Raw genomic sequence first — 23,136 nt, 5'->3', positions numbered from 1 at the left:
TTAATCAGAAAAGCCTTCTCTCAATTAGAACCTTTCATCCTTGTTCTGTGATTTGGAGAATTTTGGGAGTGTATTACAAGTTTTCACATTAAAAAAAATAATAGTCTATATGGCTAATAAAAATGTTCACTCCAAAGCAAATTGACGAATTTGATGCCTGTTACCATCCTATTTGAACTTCACAGATTCTTCTGTCTACCTGATCTTTATTTTTTATTCCCCCCCCTCTCTCTCTCAAATAAAATATTGTTTTAAAAAAAGAAAAATGGCAGGCAGCATGGCAAAGACCAATGAAGTGGTTCACAGGTACATTGAGGAAGTCCAGTTTTTAAAAATGGATGGGTACATTTTAGTATGTGTCAATGTGCATTTCTGAAAACTGGTCTCAAATAAGAACTGGAAATGCAACATGGCTAGGTTAAAGATTCACTTTTTATTTTGTCTCTATCTACAAGGGTGAACCAGGTGAAGCAGGGGATCCTGGACCACCAGGGGACCCAGGCCAACAGGTGAGTTTCTAAGTCTTGAGAAGATTTCAAATGTGGTACTCCTTCCCTGTTCTTAGTAGGGCATGCTACTTGGAACTCAATGTCTCCCTATACTAAATAAATCTCTGAAGTGTGGGGTCACTTGATTAATTGATCTCCCCTCTCTTCAATTAAGTGAGCAGCTTAATACTAAGGATGATTTAATGAAGATATATTCTGGTGGGAGTCTCCCACCACAATAGTAAGAGACTCTGGGTTATATCCATGTGTGCATTCACAGGGAGTGAAAGGTGATGTTGGTGAAAAAGGAGATTCTGGCCAGTCTGGAGCAGCAGGGCCACCTGGAAAAAAAGGCCCCCCAGGAGAAGATGGATCCAAAGGGAACCTGGTGAGCTAATGATTTCTGAATGTCAAAGTGGCAACAGCTATTTGGTCCTATCTCTTGTATGAAAAGATATGTCAGATCCATCTAAAATGATACATAAAATGATTTGATGGCCTTATTGACTATCCAGTTCTATAGCAACTTCCAGGAAAGATTTCATGGCTACTTTGAATGGATAGCTGAGTGAGCACTCTCATTTTGTAGTGACATAAAGTTAATTGATATTAATTGATTAATATCAGTTGATTAATATCAATTAATTAATTGATAAAATGGGAAGGGACCACATGGCTGTCAGTTGCAATCCTCTAGCATAGTTGGGATAATTCTAGATGGTGTTCTCTCAATTCAGATCTTAAATTCAGGAGATCTAGAAATCCATAAACAAGACCAACTGACATAGTCTGCAATTGATAATATTTTCACTTAGGCTTGTGAGGGAATAGTTTCCTTTCATCTTTGGAGACCTGGTACTTTCTGATATTTATGTCTTCCTGCATTTCTCCATCACAGGGTCCGATAGGATTCCCTGGTGACCCGGGCCCAACTGGAGATCCTGGTCCTCCTGTAAGTATCAGCTTTGAACTGAGTTACAACATTGTCACATTTCATTTCCAACTTTAGGAAAGAATTTATTGGGGTAAGAAGTAGGGGGGAAAAGTTTGAAAGCTACAGCTTTTTTTTGGTTTGGTTTGTTTTTAGGGAAAAGAGGAATCCCAGATTGGGATCCTACTCAGATCTTTTCTTTCATAACTTTAATTATATGAAAATTACACTACTGTTTGCTCTTTTTTCTTGAGAGAGTTGGGGTTAGGGCCTGCCCCAACTCTACCCCAAATTAAGAGATTACAGGGTCATAAAAAGAGAGTTCACTAAGTTAGGCATTTAGTTCAGCATCTAGGAATTGTTTGTTTATCTTTCCAACTCCTAGGGAGGAGCTATTGTTTTTAGATTTATAATCAATCATAGCTTTAGTTGGATGCAAGGAGAGACAAGAGCTTGGCTCCTTTTTAAGTTGGGGTGAATAATCACATAGAAGAGGGATGCAGAACCTATAGCCTTCCAGGTGTCACTAAACTAATACTAACAGCAGCTGAATCCAGCAGGTCCAGTGATTAATTTTTGTGGTAATTGTAGTTCAGCAAAATCTGCAAAGGTTTCTTGATGTGAATAATAAAAGGGTTTTAATTATATTCCTGATATAAGGGTTTTGGAGCTAGAACTTTAGGAATAGTTTAGGAAAAAGTTCTATGGGTAAAGCTCCCTAAATATCCTGATGAGATGTGAGCATATTCAATGACTAGGGAATCTTATTTCAAGTTGGAATGGGAAAGCACAATGTGGTGTGTAGAAGGAAGAAGGTATGACAAATTAAAAGACTGAAGCTCTGAACTGTAGCAGTCCATATTACAATATTGTGTTGCAGGTCCCATTTGTATTCTCTGTATTCAGAATCTGATTTGCTACTTCTGTGCAGGGCCTAGATGGAATTTCTGGTGAGAAAGGTGATGTGGGCGATCCAGGACTTCCAGTAAGTATAGAAAACATTCTTGGTGGGGAAACTATAGCTTCTACTCTGTAGGAATATTGTTGTTCATGTTTGCAAAAAAAAAAAAAAAGTATTTATTGTGCCTCAATAACAACAGTATATATATAGGCTTTATTTATTAATTTATGTACTTACTTATTTACTTGTTTTTCACATTTTTGAACCACCCATCTCCCTTGGAGAGGGGCTCTGGGCAATGGGCAATAAAATGTTAAAATTTAAAAACAGTATAAAAGTTAAACATTTATAAGGCAAGGATGACTGTTAAAATTAATTAGAAGATGGAGAGCTTTCAGGGCACTAGCAGGCCTCATGGCTATGTGCTCCTCTGAGCTCCCCATGTGAGGTTGCAGAGCTGTGTTTTAATTCCATTACAGAAGGCCAGGAGAGTGAGGGTCTTATCTCCAGGGTGGGGAGAATATTCCACCAGGTGGGGGGGGGATGGCAGAGAAGGCTCTCTTCCTAGTCTCTGCCAGTCAGAGTTTCTTAACTGAAGGGGTTGATAACATACCTTCCCCACCTCTCTGAAGATGATTCTGTAGGTAGCCTGGCCCCATGTCATGTGAGGATTTATAGGTCTCAACCAACACCTTAACTTAGATCTGGAAGCAAATTGGCACCCAATGCAGTTTGCAAAGTAAAGGTGTATCATGCACCCTTCTTTGGGCACCCAAAATTGTTCATGTGGCTGCATTCTGCATCAGCTGAAGCTTCCGGATAGTTTTCAAGGGTAGCCACATGTAGAGTAGAGTAGAGTAGAGTAGAGTAGAGTAGAGTAGAGTAGAGTAGAGTAGAGTAGAGTAGAATAGAATAGAATAGAATAGAATAGAATAGAATAGAATAGAATAGAATAGAATAGAATAGAATAGAATAGAATAGAATAGAATAGAATAGAATAGAATTCTTTATTGGCTAAGTGTGGTTGACACACAATGAATTTGTCTCCAGTGCATAAGCTCTCCGTGTACGTACAAGCAGCAGTGATAAATCATGATCATAATCAACATAAAAATACATTCATAAATCATAAGATACAACATATTCATCATAAGTCATAAGATGCAACACTTAGCGATAGTTATAGGATACTAGATAAGCAAACAACATACATTATACTAGGATACTAAATAAAACAATATAAATCATAAGATACAAGCAACAAAGTTATAGTCATAAGAAGATAAGGAGATAGGTAATAGGAAAGATGAGGAGTATTATAGTAATACAGCTTTACTAAGTAGTTTGACAGTGTTGTGGGAATTCGTTCTTTAGCAGAGTGATAGCATGGGGGGGGGGAATTGTGTTTAGTTGTTTTGGCGTGCAATTCCCTATAGCATCGCCTTGAGGGAAGAAGTTGAAACAGTTTATGTCCAGGATGTGAGGAGTCTATAGATATTTTCACAGCCCTATTTCTTGCTTGTGCCCTATACAGACCTCAGTGGAAGACAGGCTGGTAGCAATTGTTTTTTATGCAGTTCATTGAAGTGCATTGCAATAGCCCAAACAGGAGATGACTGGGGTACGAATGAATAAGATATATGTAAGCTTTTTCATAGAGGTATGGCTGTTTAGAAAAAATAGAAAAAATACAAAGTAATTTTGAAAGAAATAAAAATGTGATTTGAAGTGGGTGAAAAGACCTAAACAAGAAATCTCCAGCAGAGTAAGTAGAATTAAGAATAAAACTAATGAAATTGTTTGGAATGAAAATGAAATAAGGGAAAGAGGAAAAGAGGATGTTAAGGGTTTGTAAGGGAATGAAAACAATAAGTCAAAAACTGCTTTGAATGCTACTATGAAAAATGTTAAAATATTGATGTGATTTAGTTATGGTGAAGCATTTTCAAGTCAAGGTGGTTGTATTAGACAGATAAAATGGAGTAAAACATTGCACCTTTTTCATAAATCATGGAAAAATTGGTGAAGAGAGATGAATTTGTGTGTCTTGTTGGTGAAATATTCATTAAAAATGGCAAAATGGATGGAGAAATGTTCAGATATTAAAAAAATAATGGATAGCATGTGATCTGTCGTGAGGAATATTTCTTTGTCAAAAGAAGTGAAAATATTTTTAAGACTCTGCTTCTATCCAGTTTGATCACTGGAAGAAAGAGTTGGGAATGTCAGAAGAAACATAAAACTAAGTAGAATGCTGAAGGGAAGAAGGCAAAAAGGGAGAGGGGTCAAGAACAAATGAGTGCTCAATGAACATGATTTGAATGCAAAAGTGGGTGATTGATACAGGAGAAGTACCCCAGTGGTGGGATTCAAATATGTGAACAACCGGTACTCTGTGTGGATGCCGCTTCCGGAAGTCCATTTTGGGCCTGGGCAACAAAAAATTAGCTATCGGTTCTGCTGAACTGGTGCAAACTGGCTGAATCCCACCACCAGGTACCATGAGTTGGTTTGATCATACAGAGAAAATCTGTATGATTTTGAATTGCAAAATGAATATATAGAGCATGAATGGGTTGAGAGGAAAGGAAAGCCTGTTGAATGAAGTTGACAAGATCCTCAAAAATAGAGAGATGAAGTCTACACAACAAAAGGTATGTAGTGACTGTGGATATGGTTGAAACAAGAACAGTTTGCAAGAACAGAAGAGTATAAAAAGTGTATGATGTGAATTAAATTTAGTTTTATTTCCCTCGTTTTGTTCTTATCCTTAGTTTCTTTTCCCTTCAATTTCTTATATATTTTCTGTGCTTCACATATCATTTTGAAAATGAATAGTGGGTTAGGTCCATATATATGAAAGTCCACTTTCTCCATAGCATGCATGATTTTATATATCCTGACCATATTTTCCCCATTATCCTTCTTTGCCAAACGAAATAATCTCAAATTATGTTTTCACACGTGAAAAGTATTCACTTGCTCTATCTCACACATGTTTGATTGCTTTCATCTGTACTTTTTCCATCTCTATTACCCTTTTTCAAAATTGGTTACCAGAATGATATATTATTCTAGATTTGAATGTAATACATAAAGACATTACAGTATTGGCAGTTTTATTTTTCATTTCTTTTCAAAGGTTGCCTGGTATGAATTTGCTTTTTTTTCACGTCACATATTGGTGGAATCTTCACCAATTCTCAACTTTTTTTTCCTAATTAGTTACAGACAGTTCAGATCCCATCTTTATATATGGCATATGAATCTACACGTATGCAAATAGAATTGACAATTTTGCTTCCTTCCTGAATTTACAATTTTTAAATTTGTAAGGTGGGATTTGGGAGTCAGGGAGATTTCCAAATGTAATAAAATAATATAATATAAATAATATGAGAAACCTAAAATGAAAATAGTTGAAACCCATCAAAATGTTAAAAGCATTTTGATGTTAGAATGGTGCATACTATACAGTTGTCTCATAAAATATTAATGTTGATATATATTTAAAAGTCACATCTACTGATCCAAATAACGATTGTCACAAGTAGAAACACTGTATTCATGTGTAGTGGCATATTTATATATATCAGGAATCTTATATCAATCCAATCAAGTAACTTAAGTTTCATTGCAGTCAGAGACATTTTTTTTTCTATTTGATCTCAGTCCATGTTACGGCATCAGGGAAATTTCTCTGTACACTATAACATGTGCTTTCCCAAATGATGTCCTTAGAAATAATACTTTTTGTTTTATTTTTTAATTTTGTTTAGGGTCCACCTGGAGCTTTGGGGGAACCAGGTCCTCCTGGGCCACCAGGGAAGAGGGTAAGTTGGGACTTACATATACATAGGCAAACTTTCAAGGAACAATTGTTCTTTCTGGAGGAATGCCTGTGACGGCATTCTCTGCCTACCAGTATCAGATACAGATATCCAATAAACAGCACAACTGGATGGAAAGTAGCTCAACAAAGTGGCTGAAAAGTGATGCAGCTAATGATTGTGGATGCTCAAATACCAGCACTCCTTAAGAACAACTGACCCCAGAATACACAAAAAAGCTGGCAACCACCATCAAGACTACATTTCTAGGACAAGTTGAAAAAAGGAAATCAAACTCCAAAACAAACTGCTCAAGTATTCCCCAGAAACAAAGAGATACCCGTACCTAAATAAGTACAGTCCACTGCAGAACAATATCCTGCAAAAAGACCCCAAGTATAACTTTCCTTCCCTCCCTCCTTCCTTCCTTCCTTCCTTCCTTCCTTCCTTCCTTCCTTCCTTCCTTCCTTCCTTCCCTCCTTCCTTCCTTCCTTCCTTCCTTCCCTCCCTCCCTCCCTCCCTCCCTCCCTCCCTCCTCCCCCCCCCTCTCTCTCTCTCTCTCTCTCTCTCTTTCTAATTTTTGTGCTGCCCATGTCCCTTCCAAGATGACTCTGGGCAGTTTACAGGTTATAAAACAAGTGAAAAAGAGTTAAAAGATTAAAACAACACAAAGTTAAAATATTATTAAGAACCACAATATACTAAAAAAAACCCCTAACATTGTTAAACGCCAAACAGGACAGGGATGAGGTCTTTTTACCTCATCAGCCACCTCCAGCAGTGAGTGCCCACCTCGGGGCCCCAGGCAGCTGGCAAAGCCAGGTTTTTATACCCTTTCAGAAGGCCAAAAGGGAGGAGGCAGTTCTCACTTCCAGTGATAGGTATAGACATACTCTAAACAATGCTAATCAGTTAGAATTCTTTATAGCCTTAGAAAGGGGTTTTAAAAACACAGGACCTGCCACAGAGATGCAAGAAAACATAAAATGGACAATAATACCACAGACCAGATCATGAATCAGAAGCAGCTTGAAACAGGACTGAGCAGCCCTCAAAAATCTAAAGAAGGACCAAACCATCACCATCTTCCCAACAGACAAATATTGAACTATAGGTATCATGGACAGCACACAATATATACAAAAACCCAAAGTCTTGGAGGACAAAGAAACCTACATTCCAATAAGCACCAACCCAATAGAGAAACTAGATGACCCGGTCAAGAGAATCTTTAATGACCTAACCAAAAAAGGTCAATTCACAAAAGAAGAACAGTGGTAGATGAAATACAGTAGACCCATTCCCCCTATGCTTCTATAGACGTTCCAAAATACACAAGTCTGACAAATCTGTTCATCCAGTTATATCATTATTAGGGACTCCAACATGCAACATAGCTAAAGAACAAAAAAGCTTGGACATCTCAGAGGGGAGTGAATATTCTATCAACTTCCCACCACAGTACCTCCCAAAAAATCAAAGGCCTAAAAATAGAAGAAAATGAAAGTATAGTTTCATTTGATGTCACAGCACTCTTTATATCCCTAAATCTGAACCTAGTGAAAAAAATCGATGGCAGCAGTACAACACAACATGCTCAACCTAACCCAATACACTAAGATTGAAATACCCATAATCATGCACCTCATCAATCTCTGCTTCACGATCTACTTTCAATTTGATGACAATTAAACCAAAATAACAGAGGAACATCTCATAACTCAAAGCAAAGACTGCAAAGCACAACCCACAGTAACCAAGCACAGAGAAATGCTATGTTTATACATTAGTTGAAAATCTTATTAACTACTTTCTTGATGGGCAATAAAACAGTTAAAGGAAAATTGGGCATAGATTAAAGATGTGATATTTGTGGCACAAGAGCCCTCTTAGCCAAAAGATGGTAATTTGATTTGTTTTTTTAAAAAATGGGGAAATAGCCTTTCAAGAAAGCCTGCATCTGGATAATTATGCAATAAAGGAAAACAAGGTAATTTGCAAAAATAAAACAAAATGAATTTCTTGGGGAATTCACATTGAAAATACACTTGATGAGAAGCTATATACAAATGCTCCTTATATTAAAAAAAAAAGTCCCGAAAGAAAATATTTGCACAATGTTTTTTAAGGATTTTTTAAAAAAAAAATCTGCCAGAATAAAATGATGTAGCCAAATATTGCTCTATGGTACAGCCAATAAAACAGAATGGATACTATGAAAACAGAAATTCTGTTTGATCATCCTCCCTTCCAGTCCCGCTCCCTTTTCTATAAGTGGAAAATATTTCTTGTAAAAAAGCTGAACCAATATTAAAATGCATAGACAAAATCATGCATTTGCAATTTCACATCAGAAGCTCACTTGGAAATAAATGTTATGTTCTCTCCTTCAGCAGAAATTCCAGAATTAAGAGACATGCTCTCCAATATATTAGATGAAATAGAAAATATGTAACTTTTTTTTCTTGGTCCTGATTATATTATATTGTATTTCTGAGCTGTTTAAATGAAAAGAATCCTTTAAAAAAAAGGCATATTTTGTCCTGCTTACAAAGAAGGTTGAAGTTGACTTGGAAAATCATAATTTTTTTATTGGCTTTGCTTAAAGTTAAGCAAATATATACGAACTCTCACCTTCTCTTTAATTGTCTGAATAAAATACAATATTCATAACAATCCATGTGAATTATATATATATATATATATATATGGGTCTTTGGTTGTTCGGATTTTCTCCCGCGTAAAATTGGAAGTGTCTTGGCGACGTTTCGACGAAGTCCCATTCGTCATCTTCAGGCTGGTGTTTTCAGCTTCGTGCTCCTTGAAGCACGAAGCTGAAAACACCAGCCTGAAGATGACGAATGGGACTTCGTCGAAATGTCGCCATTTCCAATTTTACGCGGGAGAAAACCCGAACAACCAAAGACCTACATACAAACACCCACGAAAACCTCAGAAAACACACACACACACACACACACACACACATACACACAGTATATTTCTACTCTATGGGGATGGCTCCTCTCTAATATGCTGTCCATTTTATATTTTATTATGCGTGATTTGCCTGATTTTTATTGAAAGTGATAGCAAGTTGTTTAATTTTTGCATAAGCTTATGGTTAGAACAAAATTTAACATGTTTATTTAATAAAATTGGGAGTATAAACAGAATTAAGTGTTGTCTAGAAGAAGGGCAAAAATGTTAAACCACAAGATCTTAATCCAAGTGATTTATGCAGGGACTTCATTTTTTCTGTTCCAGGGACCTTTTGGGCCAGCTGGACGTGAAGGTCGACAGGGTGAGAAAGGGACCAAGGTGACACAAACCAAGCTAATTTTATTCTGATATCCAGTAAAGGAATGCTAGTTTATCTCTTCTTTTGTTTGTTCCCCCCCCCCCCCATTCCACTATCAATGTTCCCTGCAGGGCTGGACTGAGGTGAGGCAAATATCTAAGACAAAAGATTCTGAAATGTAGCAGTGGCATTTCTGTGCTGGAAGATATACACATTGTTTCTCAATCTTAACAACTTTTAAGATGTGTGGACTGTCAACTTCCAAACTTGGAAGTTGAAGTCCATAATCGTAAAATTGCTAAGATTGAGAAACACCATGTTGCAGCCTCTGTCACATAGCCCCTCAGTATATTGGAAGAAATAACATTCAGTTGTCAATCTAATTAATTTCCGTACATATGTATGCATAGGATATGGGCTTGTTATTCTTGACAACAAAATACCCTATACAGGAAATCATTCTATAGTAGCCACCTCTATCCTTCAGCTCAAAAAGCAAAAAAAGTCAAATTAACTTAGTATTCTTTAAAGCCATCTGCTCCATGAGAATAGTGTATAACCATTGGACAATCTTGAAATAATTAAATATTTCTATATAAATGGGTGTTTTTCCTCTTTCTTTTTCTCTCTGCCCCTAGGGTGAACTTGGTACAGAAGGTCCCTCAGGGAAAATGGGACCGGTGGGCCCACAAGGACCTCCGGGCCAACCTGGTTCAGAAGGTCTGCGTGGAATTCCTGGTGCAGCAGTGAGTATCTTCAGTTCTTGGCAAATGGTTGACAGAGGGATGAAGGAGAATAAGCTGCAAATCAACGCAATATCATGTTGCACGGAGAAGAATGCAAACATTAGCAATAAAGTTCCAAGGCAGAAAAGCAAGTTTTTTTGTAAGTGTGAAAAGAGTTTGAGGAGAAGGTGAGCCTTTGGTCTTCAGTCTAAAAATAGAGGACCAGAAGCAATGAACTCTGAACCACTGGCAGGTGGATTTAGTTGAAAAATTAGAAAATCTCTTTCTATCTCTAGAAGACGTGGGCAAGGAATAATAAAGTTGGAAAGGTGGTGGAAAAATATTCTATTCTTTGGAACAAACTTCATTTTAAGGAATGAATGGACTATCTCCAGGGTCATTTATTAGATCCCTTTCAAATGAGTGACTGTAGTTCAAAAGAGCTTTTGGTGCATCAGAAGGGAGGCACACAGCATTTTAAAGTTGTTCGCATTGTCAGCTGAGGGAAATGAAGCAGTGAAGACATCAAAGAAAGCTCCAGCTGAGCATGGAGTTCCCTTAGATGCACCCATACTGTTCCTTGTTTATAGACCATTTATTTTATATGGCTTAGTGAGTAATGATTAAAGAATTTCCTCTTAGCAAATTCTGATCCAATTTTACAGTACATCATGATCTGCACCTTTTAGTTAAGAAAACCTTTAATTTATTAATTGTTCTCTTCTTTGTTTATTTTAAAAGAAAAGAGGAAAAAGACAAATAAAAAAAAATCATAAAGTTCATATGTTACATGGAAAAGTTTGCAGAGTAACATTAAAGATAAAATTAAAGGACAACACGAACTATTCAACTGGAAGAAACATCTTACTTTTATCCGGATATATTAACTTGGGTTAAAACAAATATGAAGATAGTTTCATGACCTTTTTACTATTCTAGTAATTTCAAAACTTGTTTTTAACGATTATTGAAATCAAACTTTAGATTAGATAAGAAACTTATAAAAATAATGAAAAGAGTTTAGAATCTGTATTTTAAGAGAACCCAAAGTTCAGATGTAATGGCAGGGCATGTACAGAATTGTACTCCATAAAGAGTTTGTAAGTTAAACTGAAACTAATATCTGACTTGTTTTTCCAATATAATGTATTTTAGACTGTATTACATTCTCTCAGAGTTTAAACTGTCATTTATAAAGGAATTAAATGTGATTTCCAGTAAAAAGCATAAAGTATCCTTGTGAAAAATATGTATAAAACCAGCTAAGTAATTGGTAGAAAAGGAAAGTTAGTATTCGGGGCATGTTTCATCCTATAATGGATCATCTTCCGGAATAGTTGAGCTTTATGACATTTCCACCAAATATATGTCTCTTAAATTCCATACTTCCTCAATGCCTCATGCTGTTATCAGATTTTTTTTTTAAAATGAAAAGGAGTATATTAAGAGAAAAAAATGCTTCAAGAGCATGTTTCTAAAGATTTGTGGGGGAATGTTCACAGCTGTAAAAAAATTCACATGCTGATTTCTGTTCAAGCAAGTCCAGATGTAGCAAGAACTAGAACAGGATTGGACAAAATCCTGGATGTAATGATTTGGTGTGAACTTGGTAGTTACGCTTTGCCTAAGCTATTTTCTAAAACCAATTCTTAATTTGGATCAGAAATATGCAGAAAAACTTTTACTAGACAGTTCTGAACTGTCTTGTCACTTGATGGAGTTTACAAGGAGAAAGAAAGGAACAGCTATTTTGCTAGGAACTCTCTCTCTCTCTCTCTCTCTCTCTCTCTCTCTCTCTCTCTCTCTCTCTCTCTCTCTCCCTCCCTCCCTCCCTCCCTCCCTCCCTCCCTCCCTCCCTGTCTCCCCACCCTTCTCCAATAAGAGCAGGGGGAAATAGATTTCCATCTTAATATATTTTGAGAGACGACTAACTGAACACATAATGGTAAGTGAGCACATAATATTGCACAGTCACCTTATTAGTCAAAAGAAAATTACAAGGTGATTGAAAACTTGCTTTTACTCCACATATACCCATAGCCTTGTTGAGATCTTTTTTTAAAAAAATTAATGGACCCATAAAAGGCACATAAAAAGTATCTCTAAAGGATAATTTCTTTTTAAGATTCATTACTGTGAAAGCAAATACAAAAGTTTAATATGCACCACAGTTAGGTTTTCTTTTGATAAGATACTTCAAGAGAACTGGTGCTACAGCTTCCTTTATTGATTTGTTGTGTAGCCTCAAAGCTTCCTTTGTCAATTCTATTAATTCTAATAAACTTTTGCACATGCTGCTCTCCTCTTGGAACTGCTGGAGAGGCAGGTGGAATGAAGCAACACCACAGTTTGGCTTTAAGAGGTAGGGCAAATGATTTTGAGTTTGGGCAGACTCAGGGAGACAAGGGGGTAGCCTGGTATGTTATGATCCAGGGGTTGTGAAGAGTCAGACACGACTTAGCAACTAAAACAACAACAATGATTTTGGCAAGCCACTTCAAGGTTACCTCTTCAAAGCTTTGCATGGGTATAAAACAAAGCCTTTTTCACAGGGAGAAGATGAGGTAGAGAATGGGGGAGTTTGCCCAGATTTACTTTTTAGCTCCAAAAGTCTTTTAATTCTTGTTGCTAATGTTGCAAGTTCTTTCTTCTCTAGGGTGAACCTGGTTTATTGGGAGCTCCAGGACAGTCAGGGCCCCCAGGTCCCATGGTAAGCAAAAAGAAATCCCTCTGCACAACAGCTGGCCTTGTCCTGATATTCTTGTCAGTTAACAATGTTGAGGCCCTTTCACTTTCACAATCACTTTCCCCTTCCCCCCCTACTTAGTGTTGGCCTTACATGGATATTTATTGTTGGGGGCAATGTTAGGAGGACCTTCTAACAACAAAAAACAAAACAGTCCAGCAGTGAAAATAGACTTTCCAAATTATTTTTCAAAGAAAAGAAGTGAGGGAAGCAGCTGCTTATTCTGATTCATTGAGCAGTTATTATACCAAAATGCATGATTGATTAAGGCTCAGTTCCACAGGGAATTGCTACTTACGATTTTAATGAATTAGCCAAGATTAAATTATAAACCGATGCCATGCCAAAGAATAGATGTGAACGAACCTATATGAAGGAAACAATGGTCAGAATAAGGGAGGCCAAATGAGTCCTACTCTTCTGGTGTCACTGGATTGTGGCTTGCTATTGACTCCAGCTCTAAATGACCATTTATTGTAAGATTGCTCAATTCCTGTTGGCCCAAAGACCATATTCAGCCTTGCACAGCATATTTTAAGTGATACACCCAAAGTGAATGAGGCCATTACTCATCTGGAGTGGGGAAGAATTAGGGATACTAAAGGATTAAATGAATGTCTCAGCCTCTGCAACAAATACATGTAGCCCTTTAAACTTTTGCAAACTTCAAAAACAAGAAAAAGATCCAAATGCTGAAAATGTTGGGTCTACCTACTCTAGTAGGAAAACTATCATGCTGGTAAGACCACATTTGGTCATCAACGATATAAAAAAAGACACTGAGACTCTAGAAAGAATGCAGAGAAGAGCAACAAAGATGATTAGGAGACTGAAGGCTAAAACATGAAGAAAGGTTGCAGAAATTGGGCATGCCTAGCTTAATGAAAAGAAGGAGTAGCAGTGACATGATATCAGTGTTCCAATATCTCAGGGGTTACCACAAAGAAGAGGGGGTCAACCTATTCTTCAAAGCGCCTGAAGGCAGGACAAGAAGCAATGGATGGAAACTAACCAAGCAGAGACCCAACCTAGAACTAAGGAGAAATTTCCTGACAGTTAGAACAATTAACCAGTGGAACAATTAATCAGTGGAATGATTTGCCTCCAGAGGTTGTGAGTACTCCAGCACTGGAGGTTTTTAAGAAGAGATTGGACAACCACTTGTCTGCAATGGTATAGGGTTTCCTGCCTGAGAAGAGGGTTGGACTAGAAGACCCCCAAGGTCCCTTCCAACTCTGTTATTCTGTTATGGTGAGGCTTTCAGGCGGTGCTTTTTGAGCTCCATTCTAAATGCAGCTGTTCTCCTCTTCACAGGGTCCTGCAGGGCTCCCTGGTCTCAAAGGTGATCCTGGCTACAAGGGAGAGAAGGTAAACCATAAATAAACTATTCCTTCCTGAGTAGAAAATGAAAGACCTTACGATCTCCAACTGAATAATCTCTTGTCCTAGAAAGGCTTCTTCTTTCTGCAGCTACCTTGTTAAATCTTGAACCTTCTTTTTCAATTGTTGTAACTGTTAGATGGGGTCTTGCATAATTTATGACCCTGGAAGCTGATGAGCCTTAGATTGTAGCTCAACGAGAATTTTATATTTGCCTCCCTGCCCAGAACTGCAATAATTCAACTAGGTTAAAGAGGAGATTGTTAAGCACATCTGGAGGTGTTCAGTGCCACGTGTACTTTCAGGGAAGGGTGGGGGGAGCTCATCAACTGTCAGACAGAATTGCTTTAGGATGTTGTTAACTCACAAAGGACCAACAGAACAATGCACTATTGAAGAATGGAGAATCTCAGCTCAAGTTAAAAAATATTTTGAAAAAAAAAAAGGCTCGTTGAATGGATCATAAGAAAAGAGAACTAGACAGTATAAAGCAGTGGTAGATGAGTATGAGGTCCTTCCCAAATGACCATGCAGCCCTTGGTTACCTATTGCATCCAGGACTGCAGGAATCACCTTCACTAAGCAATATGGTCACATGATGTTTTGCATAATGGCTACTTTGCTTAGCAATGGAAATTCTAGTTCCATTTTGGGTTGTGACCAGAAGACTACCGGTATTAAGTAAAGATGTGGGCTTCCAGTCTATCTACTGAATAATATCTATTATTCTCATGTCATGCTTAACTGGAACAAAGTGTTGTGCATACAGTTGTATGAACATAGCCAGTAGGGGTGGGTTTTTAGCCACAATCTAAACTCCTCTTGTTCAGCTGTATTGTTCAAAAAAAGTAAGAGAGTTGATAAAAACTCAACTAGGTTTCCACCTAGGTCAACTGAGACATTAGCAATTGTACATTATGTCATAATTTTAATATGAAATATAGTTGCATTCGATTAAGTTAACACCCCCCCCCCCGGCCAACTATATTGAGCAGAATAAAGTTTTAAGAGAGTGCTAATCTGCTCTTCTTGTTTCTTAAGTTAAAAGCGAATTCCTAGAGGATCCTACAAATACAGAACTGCTCTGGCTCCTCTTGTCTGTCTTCCTTTCCCCCAAGTAATATTTTCCCCAAACAAAAAAAAAGGCAGCTTCTAGATAGCTTCAGCCAAGATGGCGTCTTGTTCTTTGATGAGAGCGTAGCCGCCACTGGCTTATCAGGTTACATCACTACCCAGCATTAGCAGCAACCATGGTTACATTCATTGTATAAATATAGCCTTTATTTAGCTTTGGAGAAATTCTTTTTTCTGGCAAGATCCAGAAATATGAATGTATGTATGTATATTTAAGGATGGTTCATGTAGAACTTTAAAATGGCCTTTTGCTTTCAAAAACATTGACTGAAGTACTCCAATGAAGAAGAGAAGCAGCATCTCAGCAATGGAATGGCTACTTTGCTGAACAAAAGCCACTTTTCCTGAAGTGAAGCAGCAGAAAATTAAGATAGATCAGCACTCCTTAATACTTCTGGTCAAAATGACAACTGCAGAATGTCTTGCCTCCATGTTGTGAAGTATCTCATACCTATTTTCACCCACCTTTTAGTATACGTTGGTTTCAAAGATCTCCTCTCCCAGCTTTGTCAGACTGCTCATTTGATCGTTCCCTCATCTTTTTTTTTTTTTTTTTTTTTACTAAGCAGTTCCCTTTTCCTTCTAGGGTCATGCAGGACTCATTGGGTTGATTGGTCCTCCAGGTGAGATGGGTGAAAAAGGTGACCAGGGACTGCCAGGGAACCAGGGAACATCAGGCACTAAGGGCGACCCTGTGAGTAGATGGAACCTGGTTGAGATGGGACTTCCCAGTCTGGCTGGGAAGAGTCCCCTCAGGCACACAATATTGATACTCGTTTTCCTCCTCCTAAGGGCAGTATTGGACCTCAGGGTCCTCCAGGCCCACCTGGATCTCCTGGCCTCTCGGTAAGTATTTTGTGCAAGATTCTAAATAGCTTCCAAAATAATTCCTCAAAAGCTCCCCCTCAGTAATGCCAATGATATTGGCTTGTTGGTATCAGATCTTCTCTGGGACGCTCCAACTTTTGCCTCCCTTTTCCACACCTGGGTTATTTTTCCTTTTATGTGGCTTTGCCTCTCTCTCTTCTGTTCTTCCCCGGTTATCTAAAAACATTTATTCTTGCAGTATTTCCATCACTATTACTATTTTATGGTTGCCTATCCATACTTTCTGACATTGTCTTTATTTCTTTAGTTTCCTTGCAAAAGGATATTATCTCTTATGCTATTTTGCCATCTTCTTCTTATATCCAGGAGCTCCTTTCGCCTGTTGACCCTTTCTGTCTTTCCGTAGGGCCATCTGGGACAAAAAGGCAACAAAGGCTCTTTGGTAAGTTTCAACCAATACTGCAGGGCTCATGAAGAGGAAGAGATTAAACCAGAGTTGTCTACATAAGTTGTTATTTTTAGGATTCTAATTTTGGAAGTCTGTATCAAAGGAACTCCAATTCTGGGTCAATGAAAGATGATAGCTGTAATCTAGAGGGCAACCAATGTATCACAAATTGTACATTTGGTTGATATATAATGTATTATTACTATTACTCTAATCATGGGCAGGGAGGTGCACTTAAGGGAGGCTCTGAATGGTGCTTATTATGCTTAGCTCCTGACACTAGCTACTCAAGCAGAGTTGGGCTTACAGATATCGCTAAACTGTTACTCCCAGAACTCCAGATATGACCAGATATGAATGTGTACATTGGTACCTAGTTCTTGATCCATCTTCCTGCAGGGACCTATTGGACCAAAAGGTGATCTAGGACCACCAGGGCCACCAGGACCACCAGTAAGTGAATGGTTTACTACAAGGTCTACACAAAATTCACCTATGTTCTATACAGCTTTCTCTAGGATATAGTAGGTGTATTGTATCTATATGCATTTTTCTAGCCATTTTCTCCCATTGCACGCATGTTTACTATATTTTCTCTTAATAATACATGTTATGGTTATAAAAACATGCAGAAATTCCCACATTGGGAGAGATGGATATTAAAATGCATACATCTCTGTGTGAATTTCTAGCAATGTAAATATTGCATATATATCCACATTTTTTACACATTACAAAATTCAAACAAATGCTAAAAATGAACGGTTTGGTTTGAGTTTTGGCAACATAAATTTAAGTGGTCTCCTTTGATTCATATTTGATTCCTGTCATTTTTCTGGACCTGTACATGATAATAGTTCAGAAGCAGTTTCCTTACTTCCATGAAGTTTTAAACATTTTCTGCCTGGCTGAAGTCTTAGAATTCTCTGGTGATCTCCCATCCAAGTACTTTGTCAGGTCTAACTTTATGCCATGTGTGTACATGCACTTTTGAGTCTTCTTTCTGTTTTCCATTTTCCTATCTCTAGGGCCACCCTGCTGAACTGCAGAATCCAATACCCATGGGAAGTGGGCGCACAAGCCGCCAAGACTGGGAGATAGAAGAACAGAGAGATGCTCCAGGGGAGGGGTATATTGATCCTGATGCTGATGGACTAGCAGAAGTCTTGGCAGCCCTGAGCTCTCTACGTGATGAGGTGGAGCAAATGCGATGCCCAGTGGGCACTCTGGACAGTCCAGCTAGGGTCTGCAAGGAGCTTCAGTTTTGTCATGCTCATCTCAAAGATGGTAAGTTTGAAGGTGAAACTCCAACTTCTGAATAGAATGTGCTTTCAATGTGCTGTCTATCCTAATTCTGAGTGCCAAAGAAATCTGTGTGTTGCCTTTGGTAACTGGGGAAGAGGGAGAGTCTGCAAAAGTGTAACTTTCTGATTGTGAGGGGACCACTTCCTCATGATTTTCCTAACCCTTTCTGCACTGGTCCACATAATATTCTTTAGGTGAATACTGGATTGATCCAAACCAGGGATGCAGCCGAGATGCCTTCAAAGTTTATTGCAACTTCACAGCTGGTGGAGAAACCTGCTTATTCCCTGACAAGAAATTTGAGGCTGTAAGTAGCTCACTTGACCACTAAAGAGGTGATCAGGAAAAAGATCAGAAGCTATGTAAATTGGCCTAGCACCTTAAACAGGTTACTTGGCTCAGGAACCTGAATTTAAAACCCTAAGGTGATCAACAATTTGAAATCTATACCTTTAGGTACGACTTGCCGCCTGGAGCAAGGAGCAACCAGGAAATTGGTTCAGCACTTTCAAAAGAGGCAAAAAGGTAACATTTTCCATTCTGTCAAGCTTGCTTTTATACCTAGAGGAAATCTGGAAAGTGAACACAGTACTATTTCCCATTTTCTGTTAATCAAAGTCATTGCCCAGTGCAGTATCAAATCCGTATGCAAGGCCAAGCCATCTTTCTTCAGATATGATTTATAACTGATTGAATAATAGAATAAGAGTTAGAAGGGGCCTTGGGGGTCTTCTAGTCCAACCCCCTGCTCAGGCAGGAAACCCTATACCATTTCAGACAAATGATTGTCCAATCTCTTCTTAAAAATCTCCAGTGCTGGAGTGTTGGAGCATTCACAGCTTCTGGAAGCAAGTTGTTCCAGTGATTAATTGTTCTAACTGTCAGGAAATTTCTCCTTAGTCCTAGGTTGCTTCTCTCCTTGATTAGTTTCCATCCATTGCTTCTTGTCCTGCCTTCAGGTGCTTTGGAGAATATGTTGGCCCCCTCTTCTTTGTAACAACCCCTGAGATATTGTGTCACTTGCTATCATGTTACCCCTAGTCCTTCTCTTCATTAAATTAGACATAATTCCAGTAACCTTTCTTTATATGTTTTAGCCTCCAGTCCCCTGTTCATCTTTGTTACTCTTCTCTGCACTCTTTCTATAGTCTCAACATCTTTTTTACTTCGTAGTGACCAAAACTGGATGCAGTATTCCAAGTATTGTCTTACCAAGGCATTGTAACACTTGATACTATCCCTCTGTTAATGCAGCCTAGGACTGTGATGGCCCTTTTGGCAGCTTCAGGGTTCAGACAATGCACCTAAACCATTGTTTACATTGTATAATTGCTGGATTCAAACCCAATAGATCATAAAAGGCTTAGTGTGTAGTGTAATTATGATCACTCTGTGTCTGTATTTGTGAGAAGGTTGCAGTGTAGGCTGGAAGGAACATAGTGGCTTTCTGTTAACCCACCAGTTCTCTTCTCCTTCTGCTTCTCCTTCCCAGTTCTCTTATGTGGATGCAGATGGCAATCCTGTGCTGGTCACTCAACTCACATTCCTTCGCTTGCTGAGTGCCGTTGCCCGGCAGAACTTCACCCTCTTCTGCCAAAATATGGCTGCTTGGTATGAAGCTGACACCCACAGCCATATGAAGGCATTGCATTTTCGGGCTTTCAATGATGTGGAGTTGATGCACAACAGCACAGATACTCCCATCCATGCCTTGTATGATGGCTGCCAGGTGAGAGAGCATTCTTCTACCTTTTTTTTTTATCTCTTGACTATTCCAGTTTTCCTTGATCTTCATCCCCACAACATGAAATGACTCTGTGAATTGCAGCTCACAGTAATTACATTTGAACCTTAAAGTGAAGATCTTGATCTATGAGATCACCATCTCATAGATGGAACTTTGAGTATTCCAAAATTATCATGAAGGAAAATCATCTGCTCCAAAAACCCTTTCAATGACTTTTCCCTTTTCATTCATCTTTTTTTTTTAGCATTTTCCAGCTCTCATATGAGCCATAATAGGGGAGACATGTTAAAAGACCAGAATAAAATATTCCTCTCTATTCCACTCTGAGAAAAATACCCATACTTTTCTGAATTTAGAGCCATTGCCTGCTTGGTCCATGTTTGCCAAACTAAGAGAAGTTATATTTTCTCAACCATGTTTGATCTACTGTTTTTCTGAAGCTCCTGATGAGACATTTTCAAAGCCTGTTGCAGGCATTATTTCACATTCTCAGGATTTTGCTTTTGAAGTTATCTTCTCTACTTTCAGGTTCGCAAAGGTCAGGAGCGGACAGTTCTACAAATAGTGACGCAACATGTGGAGCATCTACCATTGATTGATGTGGCTGTTCAGGATTTTGGCGATGCCAACCAAAAGTTTGGCTTTGAACTTGGCCCGGTCTGCTTCAGTGGCTGAGCCTTCCAAAGATGGACACTCCCTCTAGACCATGTTGGACCACCTCTAGAAAAGAGAGACCTAAAAGCCTTTTCTCTCTGCACTGGTGGGTGGGGGGTGGAGGGATGCAGGAATGGAGTCAGCCTTGCAAAGACCTGCCGTTGTATTTAACCTGATGACAGCCTCCTATTTATGCGGCCAAGGTCCCTCAGGGTGTGACTCTTTGGGAGTTGCACAGGGTTCAGACTGAGCCAGGGCCCTCTCTCGTTGCAGCTCCATTATTGGTGCTATTATGCCGTCTTAGTGAAGCACTGGACTGACTGGTCAGATCTGGCCACCTGTAGCGATGGGAATAATGGAAACCACATTCTCCATAGTTGAACTTCACCCCAAAAAAGGACATGGGGATGTCAAGATTATGCCTGAAGCATGTTGGGAACTGGAAATTCAGGACCAATCCATTGGCACAGCCATCTATTCTAAGGCATGGGCAATGGGAAAGAATGGAGAAGTAGAGTAATAGTTTTGGAACTAACAGGCAAACACAGAAAAACAAGATACTGTACTGATATACGATTTAAGGAATAAGCATAGGATATCCTTATTTTTTTAAACTGTATTGTACTGAATTCAACTCAAATGATAAGTGTCTTGACATGACAGTGGAATGCAATTTGGGATAGTGTATATAGGACTGTTCCATCTCATTCCTTCCAATTACCATGGAGATAAATTGACATATATTTCTCTACAACAAGCAAAAGCTATCCAGATACTATGCTTAGAATCTGCATCCTCTTGGGGAAAAAGAATCACTATCTGCTTTTCCTATCTTAAGATCAAATGGTGCTTGGGTAGCAAGACATACAAAATCTTGCTGTTAGAATGCTGAGCCTGTTTCCCATTTTTTATATTTACTACAAAAACTTCACCATAACCCTGCAAGCCCACCATCGTTTTTATGTTGGAAAGAGTAGTCACAAGCCATACTCACTAGTCTCTCATTCTATCATTCTATTCATGCTCAGCAGATTCCTATTAGACATTCTTCCCCAACTTAGCAACCACCATTAGTTTAGGGAGGGAAAACTGACTGGAAATTTTGAGAGCTGTAGACTGAACACAGCTGTAGAGCACTAGGTTGGGGAAGACTGTTGTTAAGGTATGGCTAGTGATTCTGACATGTTTTATCCTTATGGAGGAAAGAAAGTATAGTAAAGCTTGATTCTCTGCTAGCAAGACACTTAACAGACTCCTTGAAACCCAGCAGCCTATTCAGAGATGGAGCTTGTACCTTGTGTTTTGCCTTCTGCACTGTGCCATGTTCATCATTTATCACTGAATTTTCCTCACACTCTGGTGCTAAGTGCCCCTATTTTTTATGCTTCCATGTATCTCAGGCTGTGGCACAAACTGGGTATGTATGTGTCCACAGATGTATGATGGTTACTGTATTCGCCTAAAACCCTCATTAAACCACAAAACATGACTGCCCACCATTTCTGTATCGGCTGGATTGGAAAGACGCCTTAATCCAGGATTTTAGGACTAGTGTCTGGATAGGAGAACTGCTGGATTGAGTTTTGGCTGTTCTGAATTTGGAGTTGTGTACCAAATGTCATATGTGCCGGATAGACTTCCTCTTCATTTTTGTTTTGGTTTTTTTTTTTGAGTGATAATCAGAATTCTGACTGGTTGTTAGATGATCAATATTTTTCCTTGCTGAAACAAAGGTAGAGTTAAGCAGAGTGAAGCCTAACTATGGGAAGACATCGACTTGATAGTTATTGCACTTTCACTGCTGAGATTGGAGCGAACCACATGTGGAATTTTCTATCACTAATGCCTTGTGTATTTGATAGGAGAAGAGACATATTTTGTTATTTTGCTTCAGTGAGGAAAATATCTCTGGAAGTGGGACTTTCACTCTCAGCCTGTGCTGCTCACTAACAGCTCTTGACATCAGATGGAGATTTAATTCTGCATTGAAAACTGTGTCTCAGGGACCAGTGCTGAGCTGAAATGTGAAAGAATACATTTAAGGGATATTGTCCCACCCACAAATGTATCCTTTCATGGGTTCATAGAATCCAAGATGCCCCATTTACACTGTTTATATGAGAAGCTCATGATGTTTATACTAACTGTGCTCTTATTCCTGCCTAAAACTAAAGGGTCTTGGCATGAAGTAGTGGTACATATTTGCGGGTCTGACAATAAGTAGATATTAGGAATTACCTGGCCATAAAAAGGTTGTATCCTACTTTTCCTCTCCAGTCAATGGGAGCTTGAGCTTTCTTCTCTGATCTCAACACAGCTCTGTTGTGCTATGTAGATGGCACTGTGACATCATATGATATTAAGGTTTCTGATTGGCTAGGATTGCAGAAGATTTTTTTTTTAAAAAAAAGACAAGTACAAGAAAGAGCGATATACTTCTATTAGGGCCTGTGTCATATGGTGACTTTAATAAAGGTTCAGGATGTGTGTATGGGAAAGTCTAAACAGGAGAAGAGTTCCCTTCTCCTACAGTAACTTCCACAGCAAAATGGGAATGTGTTTTTACAGATGTGTGTTCTCTTTAGCAGCAAGTGACTCTTAAATTCAAATATTTATTATCTGTCTCTTCCCATACTTTTTTTAACTGTTCATTTTATTCATTCTTGGGACTTAATTATCAGGGATTTGCTAAAGACCATTTCCTTATTAATACAAGGG

The 23,136-nt window shown here is 38.6% G+C and overlaps 1 protein-coding gene and 1 long non-coding RNA gene across 13 annotated transcripts in view; one reads left to right on the top strand and one right to left on the bottom strand.

Moving 5' to 3' along the window:
- The window catches only part of LOC120312191 (collagen alpha-1(XI) chain-like), a 129,064-nt gene extending 107,147 nt beyond the window's left edge, over positions 1-21,917 (top strand). For 6 of the 11 annotated variants that reach the window (XM_039352559.1, XM_039352558.1, XM_039352557.1 and 3 more), the window contains 18 exons: positions 456-509; positions 769-876; positions 1,387-1,440; positions 2,351-2,404; positions 6,100-6,153; positions 9,418-9,471; positions 10,090-10,197; positions 12,833-12,886; positions 14,237-14,290; positions 16,023-16,130; positions 16,229-16,282; positions 16,671-16,706; positions 17,112-17,165; positions 17,741-17,999; positions 18,212-18,324; positions 18,474-18,542; positions 19,510-19,746; positions 20,293-21,917. In XM_039352559.1, coding sequence (XP_039208493.1) covers positions 456-509; positions 769-876; positions 1,387-1,440; positions 2,351-2,404; positions 6,100-6,153; positions 9,418-9,471; positions 10,090-10,197; positions 12,833-12,886; positions 14,237-14,290; positions 16,023-16,130; positions 16,229-16,282; positions 16,671-16,706; positions 17,112-17,165; positions 17,741-17,999; positions 18,212-18,324; positions 18,474-18,542; positions 19,510-19,746; positions 20,293-20,439 — 1,671 coding nt within the window. In that variant the 3' untranslated portion in view covers positions 20,440-21,917. Of the gene's footprint in view, positions 1-455; positions 510-768; positions 877-1,386; positions 1,441-2,350; positions 2,405-6,099; positions 6,154-9,417; positions 9,472-10,089; positions 10,198-12,493; positions 12,539-12,832; positions 12,887-14,236; positions 14,291-16,022; positions 16,131-16,228; positions 16,283-16,630; positions 16,707-17,111; positions 17,167-17,740; positions 18,000-18,211; positions 18,325-18,473; positions 18,543-19,509; positions 19,747-20,292 lie in introns of those variants that run through there. The other 5 variants (XM_039352562.1, XM_039352561.1, XR_005557813.1 and 2 more) reach the window with 5 other exon arrangements.
- Positions 1-22,711, bottom strand: part of LOC120312193 — a 31,961-nt gene extending 9,250 nt beyond the window's left edge. For both annotated transcript variants that reach the window (XR_005557815.1, XR_005557816.1), the window contains exon 1: positions 22,657-22,711. This is a non-coding gene — a long non-coding RNA (uncharacterized LOC120312193). The remainder of the gene's footprint in view (positions 1-22,656) is intronic.
- Between the last annotated feature and the right edge of the window lie 425 nt (positions 22,712-23,136).

Source organism: Crotalus tigris, unplaced genomic scaffold, assembly GCF_016545835.1.
Source record: "Crotalus tigris isolate CLP2741 ecotype Arizona unplaced genomic scaffold, ASM1654583v1 scf7180000018445.1570621, whole genome shotgun sequence".
Taxonomy (NCBI): domain Eukaryota; kingdom Metazoa; phylum Chordata; class Lepidosauria; order Squamata; family Viperidae; genus Crotalus; species Crotalus tigris.
The sequence above is the reverse complement of the archived record's forward strand: the minus strand, read 5'-3'. Positions and strand labels throughout refer to the sequence as shown.